A 17,163-nucleotide genomic window follows, 5' to 3' on the forward strand; every position below is an offset into this window, starting at 1 on the left:
ATTCATGTCACACAGTGGTGGTAAGTAGGAGGCACTCTGCTTCTGCACAGTGAGTGGGGCTGGGACCAGGGTCAGGTGACATCTCCACAGGAGAGGGCACATGTGGGCAAGCCACTGGGCTTCAGTGGAGAGGCCCTTGCTTTTGGACCTGTTGCTCACACAGAGGCTCAGTTGCTGGGAGCAGCTACTGGCACCCAGGCTGGAACTGTCTAGAGGTGGGGTGTCACAAGGGCTGTAGCAGTGGAAAAAGAGTGGGAAGCTGAGACAGCCCAACCTGTTGTTGCCCGGAGAAACTGTGGCTGCTCCATCCTTGAAAGTGTTCCAGACCAGGCTGGGTAGGGCTTGGAGCAACCTAGGACAGTGGAAGATGTTCCTGTCCATGGGAGGGGACTGGACTAGATGGCCTTTAAAGGTTCCTTTTAACCCAACCCAACCTGGCCCAATCCAACCCATTCTGTGACTCTGATCGTGTGACGTCCTAGGGCTCCCCATACTGGGAAAGGTCATGGCTATAATGCCTGACCTGCCTTTGTTCCCTCAGCTTCCTTCCAGGGCTGGGAAATTTCCCTGTTTGTTATGGGATCTCTCCTGCTCCTGTTATTGTTTGTTGGCCCAGCTTTTTATTTCATCAAAAGGTGAGAAACCACTGTTGTATCTGCTGTGTATCCCCCACCATCTCCTTCCACAGGGCCTCCTCTCTAACTGCTGCACAGAGACCTGCTCCTTTTACTCAGCTGAACACCTGCACTGCCTTCAGACTGTTCAACATGCTGCTCCTCATTCTTGCAGCGAAGTCCCTTCCTTTTCACAAAGCCTCTGTTTCTGACAGAGCAGACTGCAGGTTCTGCAGGAGGCTGAGATAACACCAGTAGATCCTGGATGATGCTGGGAATGTCAGCAGGTGCAGAGTAAAGGCCATCAGTGGTACTGACAACATGCTGTGGTGGGAGAGCAGAAAGCTGAAGGCATGTGGCACACAACAGATGATGCTGTGGCCACAGGGAAGAGCTCTTCCTTGGAGCAGGATGGAAACGAGAGACACTTTAGGATTACCTTGGTGGGAAACACCTTCCATGTTATAACATGACACCACATTAAATACTAACTTGGTGTTCCCTAATGTGGTCAGGAGGCAAACAGCAGCTGAACACTCAGGCTGTACGTCTGTCTGAAATAAATGTTACAGTGGATAGGTTATTTAACCAGCCCAAGTGATTTATTTTTATTAATTTTTGCTGGGGTTTTTTTAGCACTGGATGTGCTGATGTGCAAGAGTTAGAAATGAAGAAAGTTCTTAGAATACATTTGAGGAATAGAAAACCCAGTATACATATATTTTTTTTTTTTGGTTGGTTGGTTGGGTTTTTTTTATTAATTTAAGAAATAGCCCAAGTCGGACTTAGGGAAGCTCTTTCAGAAACCAGCATGGTTTTAAGTACATGTGCCAGGGAATAGCAGTTGCTCTGCTCCCTTTTTTCTCCGAAGCGTTAACAGACATTAGGGAACCGTGCCTGCTGAGTGCTGGTCATCCAGCCTCTTCTTTTCAAACCTGAGGTGCAGATTAGCTGCCTTCTGCAAAAGAACAGAGCAACTGATCATGGGTTTTTCTTCATCTGTTGCTTTTCAGACATCCCCAAACTTACACCAACACCCAAATGAAATGACCGCAGGCAGATGGCAGCAGACTTCTAGTTCTCCTGGGCACAGCTGGATCTGCCAGCCCTGGGGCCAGCAATGTGTCTTGGGGCAGCAGAGCAGGTGTCCAGCTCCCCCAGGCACTGGGGCTGCTGCACAGACCTGCCACATGCATCTGCATCTGTGCACACGTGTACAGCTCTGTGTGTGTGCCTCTATGTACAAACACCTCAATTGGTTTTTACCCTTCTCAGTTTTGACCTTGGACTCAAAGAGACCTCAGAAACAGGCTGAGGACTTCTCATAGGCACAAGTTGTCCCCGGTGTGGTGCCCACGCAGACAGAAGCCTGCCTGGCTGATGTGGAGCAAGGACACATGCTCTGCCTCCTCTTGGGATTCACTACTGGGTGCTGAGCCAAGGCCACCCCCATCAGACCTTTCCTGCTGGCAGGCAAGGCCAGTCTCTGATCCTTCTGGACTCCACTGCTCAGTGAGGGCCCATCAGCCTCCTCCGTGCCCTTCTGGTCTAGGCAAGGGGGTTCTCAGCATCATGACCTGCTCTGCTAGAGCAGCACTGCACCACCAGCAGCCTGCTCTAGGGAGAGCCCTTGCAACTGGGGATCACAACCAGGGGGGTATCCTGCCCAGGAAAATCGGTTAGAGGAGAGCTGAACACACAGTTAATCAGCTCCTGCCCAGGTGCAACTCTTACTGGTATGGTCCTGCCCATATCTTGCCAGACAGCGGGCAGCAGCAATACCAGACTCCAGATCTGCTGGGTTTGTGGAGTGAGGAGGGCAGAATCTGCTCAGTAAAAGATTGTTTCCTACAAGCCTGATCTATCCCTAATGGTGCAGCAGCTGATACAGGCTCCAGCAACATTGTGTGTGTGTGGAGCGCTGGTCTCACCTCACGGGTTTCTGCACCCTGTGCAATTCCATGCATTGTGACAGTGACCCAGACAGATCCAGCCTGCTCACTGGCCAGGTGAGGGGTAGGGAATACACAGATACTGATCCCACACTGGTTCTGAACCATGGCGTAGACAGATTTTAACTGAACAAGCTTCTGTGGAGAGGAGGGCAAGATTGATGATCATGGCATTGACCCTTAGGAGAAGGAAGCCTCCTGTATCCTTGGAGTCCCACCTCCCTGCTGTGTCCATGTTAGCTGCATCTTCTCCTTGGAGGCAACTGCCTTCTCCTGAGGTCCATGGGCCCCAGCCAGCTCCAGTGCCAGCCAGGATCAGCAGCATAGTTGCAGAAAGGCCTCAGCCTTCCACTGTCCAGCCTCTTGTGCCAGGCAGCCCCTTCCAGTCAGCAGGGCTGGGAACATGAGGCACCAAGGGACCTTATCTGCTGGGCGCTGCATGTAATCCTTGGGCAGCCTCTGAGAGATGGTTCTTCCTCCTGGCTCCGTTAGCACAGTACTGCTGGCACACACAGGCCTTGTGCGAGCTCAGATCAGCTCCATCTTGAACTGGCTGAAGTTTGGCATGCTGGGCAAGGGCTCGGCCATGCTGCTGAAGGGGCCACACGGCTGGGTGGCTGGCACAGTGCCGTGGCTCACGGTGGAGCTGAGCTGCTGCAGTGTCATCAGCACCTCCTGCTGCAGCCGCTGCTGCTGCTCCTGCTGGCGCTCCAGGCGGCTCTGCCGTTCCAGCACTGCCTGCAGGGCCTGGCTCAGCTTCTGCACCTCCATCTGTACAGCATCCAGCTTCTCGGTGATGGCAGGGCAGCTGGGAGCACTGGGGGGCACTGGTCCGCTGCAAGTAAGGCTGTGATTTCCTGGACCCACAGAGTTTGGCAAGGCAGTCTGAGTGCTGGCGTCTTTGACCTGGAATAGTGGGAGGCAGGAGAGAAGGGAAATATTATCAGCTGCCCATTCAATGGCATTTAACAAGGGATTTATTCTGCACGTAGCTACAAAGCTCAGAGAAGAGCTCTCAGAGAAAGGCATCACCTTGCTGGAGACCTCTAGACCTCACCATGTGCTGCTCTTCAGCCCCAGCCAGCCCCTAAGCTGCTGCTCCATGAGAGCCCGTGGTGCACCATATTGTTAGCACATGCTGATCCATCCTGGGTGAGTGCTGCTGTACAGCAGCGGGGCTGCCCATGCTGATGCCAGGCTTGTGTTTGCTCTCTGCACAGACAGAAACAACATACCCTGGATTTTGCTTTATAGTCTTGGGTGGCTTGTAGAACCTCCTGAGATGGTGCTGGCACCAAGCCTTAAAAATAGGTTTTGGAGCTGCCAGTTGGAGGCCATGCCTGGCGTGACTGGCATCTCCATGGCTAGCAGTGAGTGCTGGCTGGAGGCGGGTGGGTGCATGGCCTCACCCCCACCCAGACGGGCTTCCCAGATATATTCGCCAAATGCCAGGGTTAGCAATGCTGGGGAGTGCAACTAGCAGAGGTTGGGGGCACTCTGGGAGCCTTTCACCCTCAGAAGCCTGCCCCACCACATGGTGTAGATGCAGCAGGGTTCTGTGCAGGGCTGGCCAGATGACAGCAGCTCCTGGCTGGAGCACATGGACTCTCCCATCCTGCCATCCTACCTTTTTCTGCAGGAGGATAGCCCTGTCCACTGTCTTCTTTTTCACTATCAGAGCTGAGTTCTGGGTGGGGGGTGTGACCAGCTGCCCTCGGCTGGGCAGTGGCTGGGGCAGGTGGGCAAGGCCCCTCAGAGCAGTCCCTGGAGCCAGGACTGTGCCTATGGAGCTGTCATCACCTACAACAACAGAGAGAGAAACACCTCAAAAAAAGACCCCTGGGGGGTCTCCAGTGGGGAACAGGGCCCTTTCATGAGCCCAGCAGTGCCAGGAAGTGGCCATGGTAAACCCCAGTGGGGCCAGGCCTTACCATTCCTAGAGGCCAGCCCCATAGCCAAAGTGTCCCCAAGCTGCCCACCGTCCTTGCAGAGTGAGGCCACACTGACAATCTGGATGCCTTCCTTGTTGTCCTGGCTGCCCACAGGATCCCCGGTGGGCAGTGCAGGGTGCCGGGTGTCCAGCAGCCTGGGGGGCTCAGCCTCATGCCCCTGCAGCGGGGGCCAGGGCTGGTCCCCATCCCAGCCAGCTGCCGCTGAGCCCGGCTCCACACTCTTCCTCTTGAGGAAGAGGTACACGGCCTGCGGCGTCACCCGGATGTCATCCAGCTCCAGCACCTTCTTGATCTTGCGGAAGCTCAGCCCAGCCCTGCGCAGCTCCACGATCCTCCTCTTGGCATGGTCATCCAGCCGGCCCATCCTGCCGGGACTCCTCCCACGCCCGGCACCTACATCCCTGGGGTGTGTCTGTGGTGGGGATGCTGGCACCCCCCAGGCAGCTCTGTGCCCTGTGGTGGTGATCAGGCTCAGCTAGTGCCTTGCTGCCACGCTGCTGGCCCTTGCTCTGCATCCATGTGGTGCCATCCCCAGCAGTGACACGGTTACAAGTGGAAAGGGTGAAGGAGGTGGCTCTTCCCACCAGAGTGAATATGGACAGCCCCAAGCCTGTCCCTTGCTCACATGGAGCCCCTTTAGAGAGAGGGATCCAGCTTGGTCCCCCAGTCTGCCAAGGGCACAGAGGATGCTGATGGGCTTGGCTCTGCCCAGTGTCCCAAAATGGACAACAATCCCCCCCTGCCAGCAGCACAGTGAGGAATCAGAAGCAGTCAGCACCTCAAGCAGCAACTCAGTGTCTCGGGAAGCCTGGAGAGAGTCCTGGCAAGTGACAGTTCATCACATGAGGCTGGCAGGACTCCACTGTGTTTCCCTGGTGGCTCAGAAGGTCACAGCAAGCAGAACTGTAGAAACTCCATGTGGGAACTGCTGGTGCTGCAGAGCCTGCTCTTGGGTCTGGAGATAACACCGTCCTGTACCTTTGGGAGAAGCAAACGCAACTACTAATACACTCAAAAAGAAGATACAACTGTAAATATAATGGCTGCACTTCCTGTGCTTCCCCTCTCACACCAGGTACGTGCCTGTACCACTGTCTGCACAACTATGGTGGACAGTATTTTCCACTTTCTACCAAATTCCTTAATCTGCAGGCATTTCTTGGACCCTCTGTGCTGCAGCTGCTAAAGGACATACTTTTAGGTTTCACTTCACTAAAATAAATATCTTCCAGGAATTCCCAGAAGGCAGCAAAACACTTCCAATTAGAGACTACCTCAAGTGGCTGCTGCCAAGCAGATGTGATATAAGAACGTTTTCCAAACCACATTTCCCAAGGTACATGTGGATCTTAAAAAAGACAATAATGTGTTATGTTCGCCAGGAAGGCACAGAGACTATTGGACATCAGCCTCAGGGAGAAATTGAGTCAATTTGATAGAGGAGTTTTGCCCCTCTGCATCTTACTTGTTCCATGGCAAAAGAAAGACACATTAGCTCCAGAGATATAGGCTCTACGTTGATCCATCTCTCTTTATGTCTAGAGGCTACCCCATGCAATGCTTGTGTGCATTAGGGACCTTGTAGATAAGAGCTGGGGCAGTGGATATTGGAAAACAGACATCCTTGGATGTGGACAGTACAATTGCAGAGCAAGAGCAAAAGATCAGAAATTCTTGACCTTCCCCACATCAAAGGAAGATGCTCCAAAGAGACCACCCCCTTAAAACAACAGGTATGAGGTGTTTGAGCCCTGGCAATATACTCTGCCCTCCTCTCACAGTGTCTCCAGGCACGGCCAGAGGACACTGGAGTATTTGAGCAGCTGGTGACAGAAACATCATTTAGATAAATGCCAGGAAAGCCAACAGCCATGGCTGCAGCCTTCACCCAGCTTCCACATGGAAGATGAGGAGACTACTTGGAGGAGCACCAACTCCACAATGCATCTCCTCCAGCTTCCTCTCCACTGAAGGTGTTCCTCTCTGTGTACCATGCCCACATCCCAAATCCCTCCTTCATCACATGCTCATCCCCTTCAGTCCTTCCCCAGCCCTCAACTGAGATCCCACTGCCCTACCCTGCTTTCCTGGGCTTGGGGAAAGTTCATGGGAGACCCTGCCCTGCTGACCCCACATAAGCTCAGCATTCCCAATTCACAGTGTTCCCTCAGAACCCTTCATTTGCTGGCGGAGCAGAAGGATGAGGAGTTTGGCCAGGATGGCTTCAGGGCAGCAGAGCATGTCTATGGACAGCTCTATGTCCATATATATATATGTCCATGGAGATACCATCAATACTCAAGGCTTTACCCTAACCCTTCAAGAACAGCACTTGCCTCTGCAGCAGGGCTTTGAAATAATCTGTTTACTGATCAGAGGTAGACCAAGACCTGAAAAGCCATTTCAGAGAAGACACTGCAAAGCAGGCTGGGGGTCAGAATCCAGCAGGTGAGCAGGAGATGCAAGGGGCAAGCGCAGGCATAAGTGCAGGTCAAAAACCAGCTCCAACCCTGCTCACTTACACCTTGAGGGTGGACAAAGTGCACAACAGCTACTCCACCCCTGTCAGGTAGGGGATAAAGGGTTACCTCTGAAAGCAACATGAGTCTATTCCATAAAACACAGTATTCCAGCAACTTCCTCCAAGATCACAGAATCACAGAAATCAACTAGGTTGGAAAAGACCTCTGAGTGCAACCTTTGACTGATCAACACCTTGTCAATTAGACCATGGCACTAAGTGCCACATCCAGTCTTTTCTTAAACACCTCCAGGGATGGTGACTCCATCATGTCCGTGGGCAGCCTATTCCAATGCCTGACAACCCTTCCTGTGAAGAAATTAGAAATTTTTCCTGATGTCCAACCAGACTCTTCCCCTGGCTCAGCCTGAAGCTATATCCTTGTGCTGTCACTAGTTCACTGAGAAAATAAGCCTTTCAGGTAGTTGTACAGAGTGGTAAGGTTCCCCTGAGCCTCTTTTTCTACAGGCTAAACAACCCCAGCTCCCTCAGGCATTCCTCATAAGATTTACCCTCTAGAGCCTTCCCCAGCTTCACTGCATTCTCTGGATTCACTCCAGCACCTCATTATCTCTCCTGATTTGAGGAATCCAGAATGCTTTGGGTAGAAAGGGACCTTACAGTTCATCTTGTTCCACTCCCCTGCCATGGGCAGGGACACCTTCCACTATCCCAGGTTTATCTAAGCCACATCCACCTGGCCTTGAACACTTCCAGGGGCAGCCACAGCTTCTCCAGTCAACCTGTGCTAAGGCCTCACCACCCTCACAGGGAAGACTTTCTTCCTAATATTTAACCTAAACCTACTCTCTGACAGTTTGAAGCCATTCCCCCTTGTCCTATCTCTAGATGGCCTTGTAAAAAGCATCTCTTCATGTTCCTTGTAAGCTCCCTTCAACTACTGGAAGGCCTACTCATAAGATCCCACAGTCAGCCCTTGCAACAGCCTGGCCTGGCTCCATCTCTACTTATAACTTGATTTATCCAGGCCTTGCTGCAAACTTAGTACAGTTTTCCTGTACTAAATGTGCTCCCCATTTCCACACTGAGTCCATCACCTTCTCCTCTTTCTCCCTCTCCAGAGGGTATTTTCCCCAGGGAGCTGCTGCCTGTGCTATGCACACACCTTATCAACGTACACATTCACAAAAGAGATCTTTACACTCACCTGGCCTTCAAGGTGTTTGTTACTCTCCAATAATTTTTGCACAAGGAAAAACAAAAATCAATTCAATGAGAGGGAAAGATTCAAGGATTTTCCTAGACCTGTGACTGATGAGGTTCCCTTCGCTTTCCAGGGCCAGGCTGGGAGTGACATGTTTCCTCTAATGGTTTCTTACACCACTTGGGAAAAATTAATTCCAGTGGTGGTTTTGCAGGAGGATAGGAAAAGGGAGCCCACCTGTGTAAGAAAATTCACAGCAATTGTGTGAGCTCACCCTCTGCGTCTAAAACTTTCCCTTTCTGTGGATGTCAGGAATACAGAGACGGTTCATCTCCTCCAGAAAATCCTGAAACAGTCTCATCTGGACTGACTCAACCTTTGCTATTTCTAAAATAGAGCAGCACCACAAAGTTGGCTTGGCTGGCATTTCCATACAAAGACCAGGTGCCATGAGTTGAGTGTGGGCAATAAAAGTCCCCTGTTCTGAAATCCTGCCTGCCTCAGCCTCCCTGGCTGTCACACTGTGTTCCAGCTATAGCTGCAAGTCCTTTGGCAAACCCAGATTCTGCAGCCACAGATTATTCCCCTGCAAGCTGCAACGGCTTCTCATGGTATGAAAGTGTCTTTCCCCCACACCCCTTGTGTTTTGCAGTGGAATGAGGATCCCAGGGGAAGATGCAGTGACCGGATCACTCAGTTTACTTAGTTCCAATCAGAGAGGGCTCTCATGCAGCACCACAGTCTCCAAGTTTTTCCCTTTAGTGGGTTGGTTTTTGAGACCTTACACAGCCAGCTGGACATACACATTTGCCTTGTTACACCACCACACCTGAAATAGGAATTTTACTCCAGCCTGCCAGTTTAGGTATTTGTCCAAATTTCAGATTAGCCACCCTTTCTTCAGCTGCTGCTGAATGCTTGCAATGCCTGAAATCTTTATGTACTTAGCTGTAGCTGAGAAAGGCCCTTTACCCCGGTATTACTACTGATAATGCTCTATTCCATAACTCCGCATGCAGCTATATCCACAGAAACACAGCCTAGAGCCTGGAGCAGCCTTCCCATCACCACAATTGTTTCCTTAGTTCCCCTACGCTCTGGCCCAGATAATGCTACATACAAAATGAAACAGCCTCGGGAGAGGAGGAGAAAGAAGACAGCATACTCCGGCTTCCTTTCAGAGCAGAATGGATTTAAAGTCTAAAAAAGAGGAAGAGCATGAATTCAGTCTTCCTACAAACCAAGTGGTGTAACCACTAGCCTTAAGCCAAGCAGGCTCTTCCTCTGCACAACTTGCTCCTGTGCTTGTAAAAGCCCCCACTCCAGGAGGTGAAGGACCTGGGAGAGAGGACCTCCCCATCCTGCAAGTCCTTGGGGTAGAGCCTGCCTGGCCACACATCCACCCCAGCCACTGCCACCTGTCTCTCCCACAGTTCTTCTGAAGCCCTGATTGCCTGGCTTTGAATCCCAAATTCCCCAAGAGTGAAACATCAGTTGTGTGACCATGGAGCTGACTCATCTCTGGGAAGATTAACTTCTCCCTTTTGTCTCACAGCTGCTCTTGGACACAGGCAGTTTTTATCCTTGGGAGGTACAAGCAAAGCTGCTTCTAGAATTCATGCTGAGGTGAAGCAAGGAAGAGTTAATCCTTCAGACATGGCACAGGTCACTCTGCTACCCTGAGGCTGTTTTCTCAATGGCTGTTTCAGCTGCACCAACAGCATGCCTGTGGCCAGCCTGGACCACAAGATGGAACAGCCTTGGAGACATGTAGGCATTTAGGTACAGATGGTCTTAATCAGAGCAACAAGCTCCCATTCACTATTTCAGGAACAGCAAAGTCATGAGGCAGCAGGTACAGAGATGGAGCAACAGAGAGACAAACTGCTGATGCTGACAACAGATGTGATTAAAGGGGAGGAAGGAGAGAAGCAAAAGCTGTGACCCACAGGGAGCATGAAGATGCAGAGCAAGAAAATACAGCTCATTGTCTGGTCTCAGCAATTGAAAACAGACAGTTCATGTTGTTAACATCCCAAAGCATGCTGAGCTTAAGGGCTTGCTGTGTGCTGTGCTGCACAGAGTGCAAAATACTCCTGCCCTAAGAAGGTCCATGTGAGATCATGTAGAGCAAAGTTGGATGTGGCTATGTCTCTTTCCTTTCAATGTTCCTTGTACGGTGCAAGGCCGGTTTTCCAAGGCATGGGAAACAGTTTACCTCATTCACAATGGATTCAGTGTTGCCAAAAGGGACCTTTTGGCAACACTGATCCTCATGGACCTTGTAAGGAGACACAAACCAAATCTGTCAGATCTGGGCCTTGTGATTAGCAACATCTTGACAAGGTTCTCTTGTCACTTGTCTCACTTGTCTTACTTTCCTTTGTGTCTGATTTCCAGACCTCCTTCTCAGACCCCCAGCACAGCCTGGGAAGCTGGAGCAGCTGCAGCTGGGGAGGGACACTCATCCATCTTGTTTAGTTTTCTTGCTTTCCTGCAGTGTTCTGAATAGCTGCTGCAAAACCTGGCAAGACGAGTCCTTTTTCACTCTGCATGAGCTTGGAGGGGAAAATAATTATTATAAACACCTCCCAGAAGCACAGGGAAGATAGTGCTGGTTTACATGGGATTCAGATATAGATTCAGACAGCAAGAAATGTATCAAGTAGAGCAAAGGAATTGTAGAAGGAGTGAGCTTGGTAGGGATGCCCAAATCCTCACCCTGCAGAGAACTGTGCTCTGAACACAGTCATGTGTCCATGGGGAGGACAATCCTCCCCTGGGCTTCCTGCCCTCCATGTCCTGTTCCAGAGCCTGCCTGGCACAGCTTGGAAGGGACATGGATAGTTCTTTGTCCAACTCTTGGCCCTGCACAGGACAGCCCCAAGAATGTCAATGAGCTGGCCAAGGTGGTTCAGTGAAACTTAGCCCGGAAAAAGATGAACAGTATTAGGTGTCCAAAGCTGAAATGTTGCCAAAGCAGAAAGATCTGTGCCAGGGAAAAACAGTAATTTCTCCTAGGCTGCAATTTTACTCAGTGCCACTGTTCTGTGGGATTTGCCAAGCCTTATGGAAGCAATAACATTATCTAGCAGCACTGAGTGTAGTGAGGCAGCGTCCCACCTTGCCTGTGTACCTTACCCTTTCTTTGTAAAATTGGTGAAGGAGCGGTTCTGTTACAGGTTTTATCAAAAGGTGATGGGTCAGATGAATTTAGATGGTGCTGCTGCTACCTGAGCCATGCTGGCTCCCCTCTGAAGGGATAACCTCAGAAGAAGATTTTAATCAAGTTGTACTTCAGACATCAGAATGGCAGAGGGAAAGGGTTGGGTCTGGCCCAGGATTTGAAGTGAGCTGTTTAGAGCCCATAGCTCAGTTTGCTCTATCACCTGCTCTGACAACTGCTTCATATGTTTAGGCTGTGCTTTCAGAGCAGTTGAGGAGCTGCCCCTGCCTGGCCACACTTTAAAAATCTGATTCTCATATGGAAAACATAAAAATTTATGGTTATACCTTAAGATTTGCAGAATGTGAAGACTGAAGAAAGTTGGATCTCCACAAGGTTTCTTTGACCTTGTTTTGGGGGTTGAAAAAAAAATTGTGAGTACAATGGTACACATAGTTTGCCCTTGTCTCAGACAATGCTACTACAGCCTGGAGCTCATTGGGAAATAGGATATAGAAATATGGTGAAAAGATAAAGAGGAGTGTGTTGGGATGTTTAAGAACACAGGGTAATACTGTATTAGTGTTGTTAGTACTGTTACCTTTGAGGGGGAGAAAGGGAACAGCATCAGGAATACTGGAAAATCCTCCCCTATTAGTGAAAGGGTCCCAGAGCAGTACAGAAAGTACACCACAGAGGAGAGACACTGTATAAAATCACACTTTGATAGCCTTGAACAAAAGGCTTTGCACTGGATCAACTGTCCCACAGCCCAAAACCCAGAGGTCACCCTCAACATTTTTACCTGGTCTGACAAATTGAGCATGGTTGTGATGCTGTGTCTGGTAGAGGTCGGGTATGTATCAAGAAATTACTTGGAGCATCCAAACATGATATTAAGACCTGTGGAACCACAGCTTGAAGGAACAAGATGCTTTCACAGAGCACCTGGAGGGCTGAGGGAGAGGAGCAGGCTAGATTTCACATTCTGGCTCCAAAATCTATCTTTGTCCTCACACTAAACAAATTCATCAAGGTGAACTTTGGTATTCAGACAAGAACATTAAATACCAAGTATCTCACTGTCCTGCCTTTACCTGTGCCTCTCTGTAAAGCATTATGTACTTTGAATCACTGCTCTCCACAGACACAGCCCTTCCAGCAGAGAGAGCTACACTGGCTATGCCACCAGCACAGTCTTTTACATGCCTGGATAAGAAACAAATAAATCACTGCAAAGTGTAACATAGTATTTATTCCTTGTGGTGAAACCAAGACGTTTGCCTAAGTTTAGCATTGAGCAGGTAGATTCCTACAGCATTGGGACAGAAAGCGTTGCAGGAAAATGAGCATCAAGGCACAGTTTTTAAGCTAAAAGCCCTGAAATATACAAATGTATGCACTGACACATCCAGGGGCAGACAGTCATGAAGTCCTAAACAGTTTCATGGCCGAGATACCAGTGTGCACTGCAAGAATAGCCTTAGACCTCAAGAGAGGGCCAGTTGTTCAGAAACTATGGCAGATGGCTTAATAAACCTATATCAGCTAAATTCACACCCTTCTGCAGATCATAGAGAAATCCCAAAATCTCCTATTTTTGTTGTTCCAAATCTATGTAGCTACTCAACAATGCAGCCATTGGAAACTCTCTCAATTCCCTCCAATTAAGGCTGTTTCTACACATTTGGATGAAAAGTTTCCAAGTCCTTAGAAGATAAATGTCCCACCCTGCAATTCCTCTAAGGAAGCCACACAGGCTGTATCCTCTGAAGCCACACACACACATCTACCCCTACTCTCATAGAAGTGCAGGAGTGGCAGACTGAACAGGAGGCAGACCACAGATCTGCCAGCACAGGGAAAACACCCGCATCCAGAGGCTGTGGATCTCCCAGCACAGGGGAAACACCCACATCCAGAGGCTGTGGATCTCCCAGCACAGGGGAAACACCCGCATCCAGAGGGTGTGGATCTCCCAGCACAGGGGAAACACCCGCATCCAGAGGGTGTGGATCTCCCAGCACAGGGGAAACACCCGCATCCAGAGGCTGTGGATGTCCCAGCACAGGGGAAACACCCGCATCCAGAGGGTGTGGATCTCCCAGCACAGGGGAAACACCCGCATCCAGAGGCTGTGGATGTCCCAGCACAGGGGAAACACCCGCATCCAGAGGGTGTGGATCTCCCAGCACAGGGGAAACACCCGCATCCAGAGGCTGTGGATGTCCCAGCACAGGGGAAACACCCGCATCCAGAGGCTGTGATCTCCCAGCACAGGGGAAACACCCGCATCCAGAGGGTGTGGATCTCCCAGCACAGGGGAAACACCCGCATCCAGAGGCTGTGGATCTCCCAGCACAGGGGAAACACCCACATCCAGAGGCTGTGGATCTCCCAGCACAGGGGAAACACCCGCATCCAGAGGCTGTGGGCTGAGCCAGTGCTGCAGTGCAATCCCCACAAATGCTAAGCAATGCCTGGTACAGGGTGCTCACACCTCACCATGATAAAGGAATGCCAGTGTTGTTGTGGGCAGAATGACCCACTGATCACCTGGATCTCCGGGGCCTCAAGGAGAGCTCTCTGTAGTCGCCACATCACAACCCAAAGCCAATTAATAAAAAGAAGGACAAATGAAGCGCCAGTTTCAAGTCGGCGCAACACACAGGACAAGCGCCCTCGGCCTCAGGCAGCGTTTAGAGACAATTAGCCCCAACCCCGCTGGCAACGGAGCAGAGCAGCTCACCTGCGGAGGTGGCTGTAAATGGCCTGGCCTCAGCAGAAGCCTGGGAGTGCAGGAAGGAAGGGATAGAAAAGCACTGAAGTAAGAGCCAAAAGCAGCACTCACACAGCTCTGTTATTTCATCTCCTGCTCGTCCACCAACACATGAGCAGTGTCTAAAGGAATCTGCACTTCGCTGGAAAATTGCTGGGCAGGCTTCTGAGTTCAAGAAGCGGCTGGAGGCAGCACTTCAGATCGGGCATGCCACTCCCAGCTCCGACACGGAACCTCAGCACCGCACAAGCCTCCGCACGGCCGCGGGCCTCGGAGCCCTGTCCTGCTGCACCCTCCCTGTGCTCGCACCACTGCCGGGAGATCCTCTCATCCTTCCCCGCTCCACTCCCAGCACCCAAACCAGCTCAATGCACAGAAGCAAATGGGCAGAGCACCCACGTACAGGGACTCCCGACGGCTGCCGGGGTCCTCTCAGGCGACGGCACCAACTCGCTGCCGCGTTCTCCGGTGGCCGGGACCAGCCAGGTGCCAGCGCAGCCCAGCTCCACCGCAGCCAACTTTCAAGGAAGCGGCTGTTTGAAAACCTCCCGTCGTCTTTGTTTGGCTGGGGCAGAGCCAGCAAGGGCTGCCGGGAAGGTCACCCAGGAGGACAGCGATGTACAGGAAGGGCGGAGCCCTCCGCGTAACCCTTTCGAGGCAGCCGCGCTCCAGGGCCGGGAGCCTCGTCACCTTAGGGCACAGCCCCGTGTGTCCCGTCCCGGAGCACAGCCCAGGTGTGGCTGGTCACACGTGCCAGAGGATGGAGGAGAAGCCTCACAGGAGGCAGCGCTGCCGTCCCTACAGGTCCCCTCCGGGCCTGGAAGCACCGGCTCGGTGCCTGTGGGGGGATGGATGGTGCTGCGCCGTGCCAGCCGCGCTGCTGGCAGCGGGCAGAGGCCGCGGCGGGGCCATTCGCTCTGAAACTGAGCCAGATACGTGCTTTGAGCTGTTCTCATCTCTGCTAGTGCCCCCAAATGAGATGTTAAATTGTCTCTCTTCGTTGAGGCTTGGCTTAAAGGCTCAGTCCTGCCAGCTGCTGCCAGCATCTGGAAGCGGATCAGAACCCCCACACGCTGCCACCGCCCTGGGGCTGGCCCTGCCGCTCGCAGCTCTGCGGGAACCTGCTTCAGCTAACAGCTGGCAGCAAACCTCTTTTACACTACTATTATTTTATTGCTGGGTCAGCGACCTTACCTGCCCACCCCTGGAGAGATGATAGCTATTATGAGAAAAAGGGTGTGCAGGATTTTGGGATCAGTTAGCCTTTATGGCTTTGCCATAACAGAGAGAAAAGTTAAACACTGAGTGCAGACAGGTGGGCGTTAGGCTCTGCTCGCAGCGAACGCAGGACAGGATAAGGGGAAATGGCCTCATGTTGCACCAGGGGTGGTTTTGTTTGGATATGCTATAAATACATATTATATTGTTGGCTTTTCGCAAATATTAAGATGGATGCTACATGTACAATGTTAAAATAACTTTGCTTTTATTTCTGCTATTAACAAAAACTTAGTAGTAGAGGTAGCTGATATAGTTAGGAGTGAACTGTCTGTTTGGTCAGGATAACATCCAGTGAACATGTAATGAGGACCCTACTATTGATATGCCAGCTATCAGCATCTGCCATCTGCATGTGAAATACAAAGCTGTGTTTCGTGTCAGGTACATACAGGCAAAGTGTGTATTTGTGATTGTAATATGTGTGGAAACCAACCATGGGACAGTTATAAAGACAAATTCTAATAATAACTGAGAAAAGTAAGAAGAAGGCCTTTGAACCTATCCTTTGTTTGCAATTAACCTTTATAAGTTTTAAGCTGATTTAGGAGCATTTGAATTAAAGCTTTAAGGATGTTGTTTTTTTTGACAGGAACTTTCTGCTTGTAGTTAAGCCTTAAAGAGTTTTGCAATAATAACCTTTTGAAGTATAATTTTAGAATATTTCTTGTAGTAAGGATCTTTGAAACTATAGCTTTAGAATATATAAAAAGGAAACATGCAGCTTGAGAAAGGAAGGTGGCCATCAACTCAAGGATTAATAGTTTTGACCAAGGGAAGCTGGACATCACTGTTCTGAGCTTTATAGTCCTTGCAATCAAAAGGTGGACCCACATCTGGAGACTAGCCCTCACCACCTGGGAGACTTCTTCCTTCTTTCGGAAACCGAACCACCACCTGGGACACTGTTTTTTCTGGGACACATCCTGAGAAAAACTAAATCACAATAGTGTATAGAATTGTGACGTAAAAAATTTGGAATAGAAACTGCTGATGAGTAAAAACTGGAAACAGAAACTGCTGAGAAAGCTTATGGCTTCCCCTATAAATACCTGTGAGCCCCAACCATCGGTGTGCAGTTGGAGGGAAAACTTCCCCCACTTACCCAGTGCTGTTTTGCTCATACATTACCATATTAATTAATAAATTGATTGCTGCTTGAATATTGGCCTAGTCAAGCTTCTCATTTATAACATGAAGAAAGTATGGACCAAGGCCCAAGCTAGAAGTGGTAAAGAGAATGGACCAAAACCACAGCCAAGAAACATGCCTGCTCTAAAAAGGTGGACTCAAGCAGGGGCCATGCAAAAGAGTTCCTGGAAAAGGTAAACTAGTTTATGGAGAAATATGAATATGCATAAGAGTCTATGAATATGCAACAGGCTGATGTACTGGAAAAGGTATTTAAGGGATATCTTGAAAGATAAGTGTGCTCTTGGCTGAATGCCAAGCATCCGGCCATTTTTAACCCTTTGCTTTATTTCTGTCTCCTACTGTCTTTTTATTAAACTGTTTTAATTTTACCAGGAAAGTGAACCTCGTTTTTTACAGACATTAGGGATATACTCCTCACAGAATGGGTAGTCAGGCACTAGAAGAGGCTGTCCAGGACAGTGGAAGAATCACCATCTCTGGAAAGATTCAAAAAAATATGTAGATGTGGCATCTGGGGATATGGTTTAGTGGCAACCTTGGCTGCACTGTGGGAATGGCATTGGAATAAGATTCAATGATCT

At 50.2% G+C, this 17,163-nt stretch overlaps 1 protein-coding gene across 1 annotated transcript; it reads right to left on the bottom strand.

The window, feature by feature from the left end:
• Positions 1-975: 975 nt before the first annotated feature.
• LOC311159990 (uncharacterized protein) lies at positions 976-14,685 on the bottom strand. The gene is made up of 4 exons (XM_084216409.1): positions 14,553-14,685; positions 4,498-5,496; positions 4,194-4,366; positions 976-3,472 (listed from the first exon to the last, which is right to left on the bottom strand). Exons 2-4 carry the CDS (start codon positions 4,880-4,882, stop codon positions 3,095-3,097), a joined length of 936 nt encoding a protein of 311 aa, XP_084072535.1. The 5' UTR covers positions 4,883-5,496; positions 14,553-14,685; the 3' UTR covers positions 976-3,094.
• Between the last annotated feature and the right edge of the window lie 2,478 nt (positions 14,686-17,163).

The sequence above is a fragment of the Fringilla coelebs genome (genome assembly GCF_963513975.1).
Source record: "Fringilla coelebs genome assembly, chromosome: 16".
Taxonomy (NCBI): Eukaryota; Metazoa; Chordata; class Aves; order Passeriformes; family Fringillidae; genus Fringilla; species Fringilla coelebs.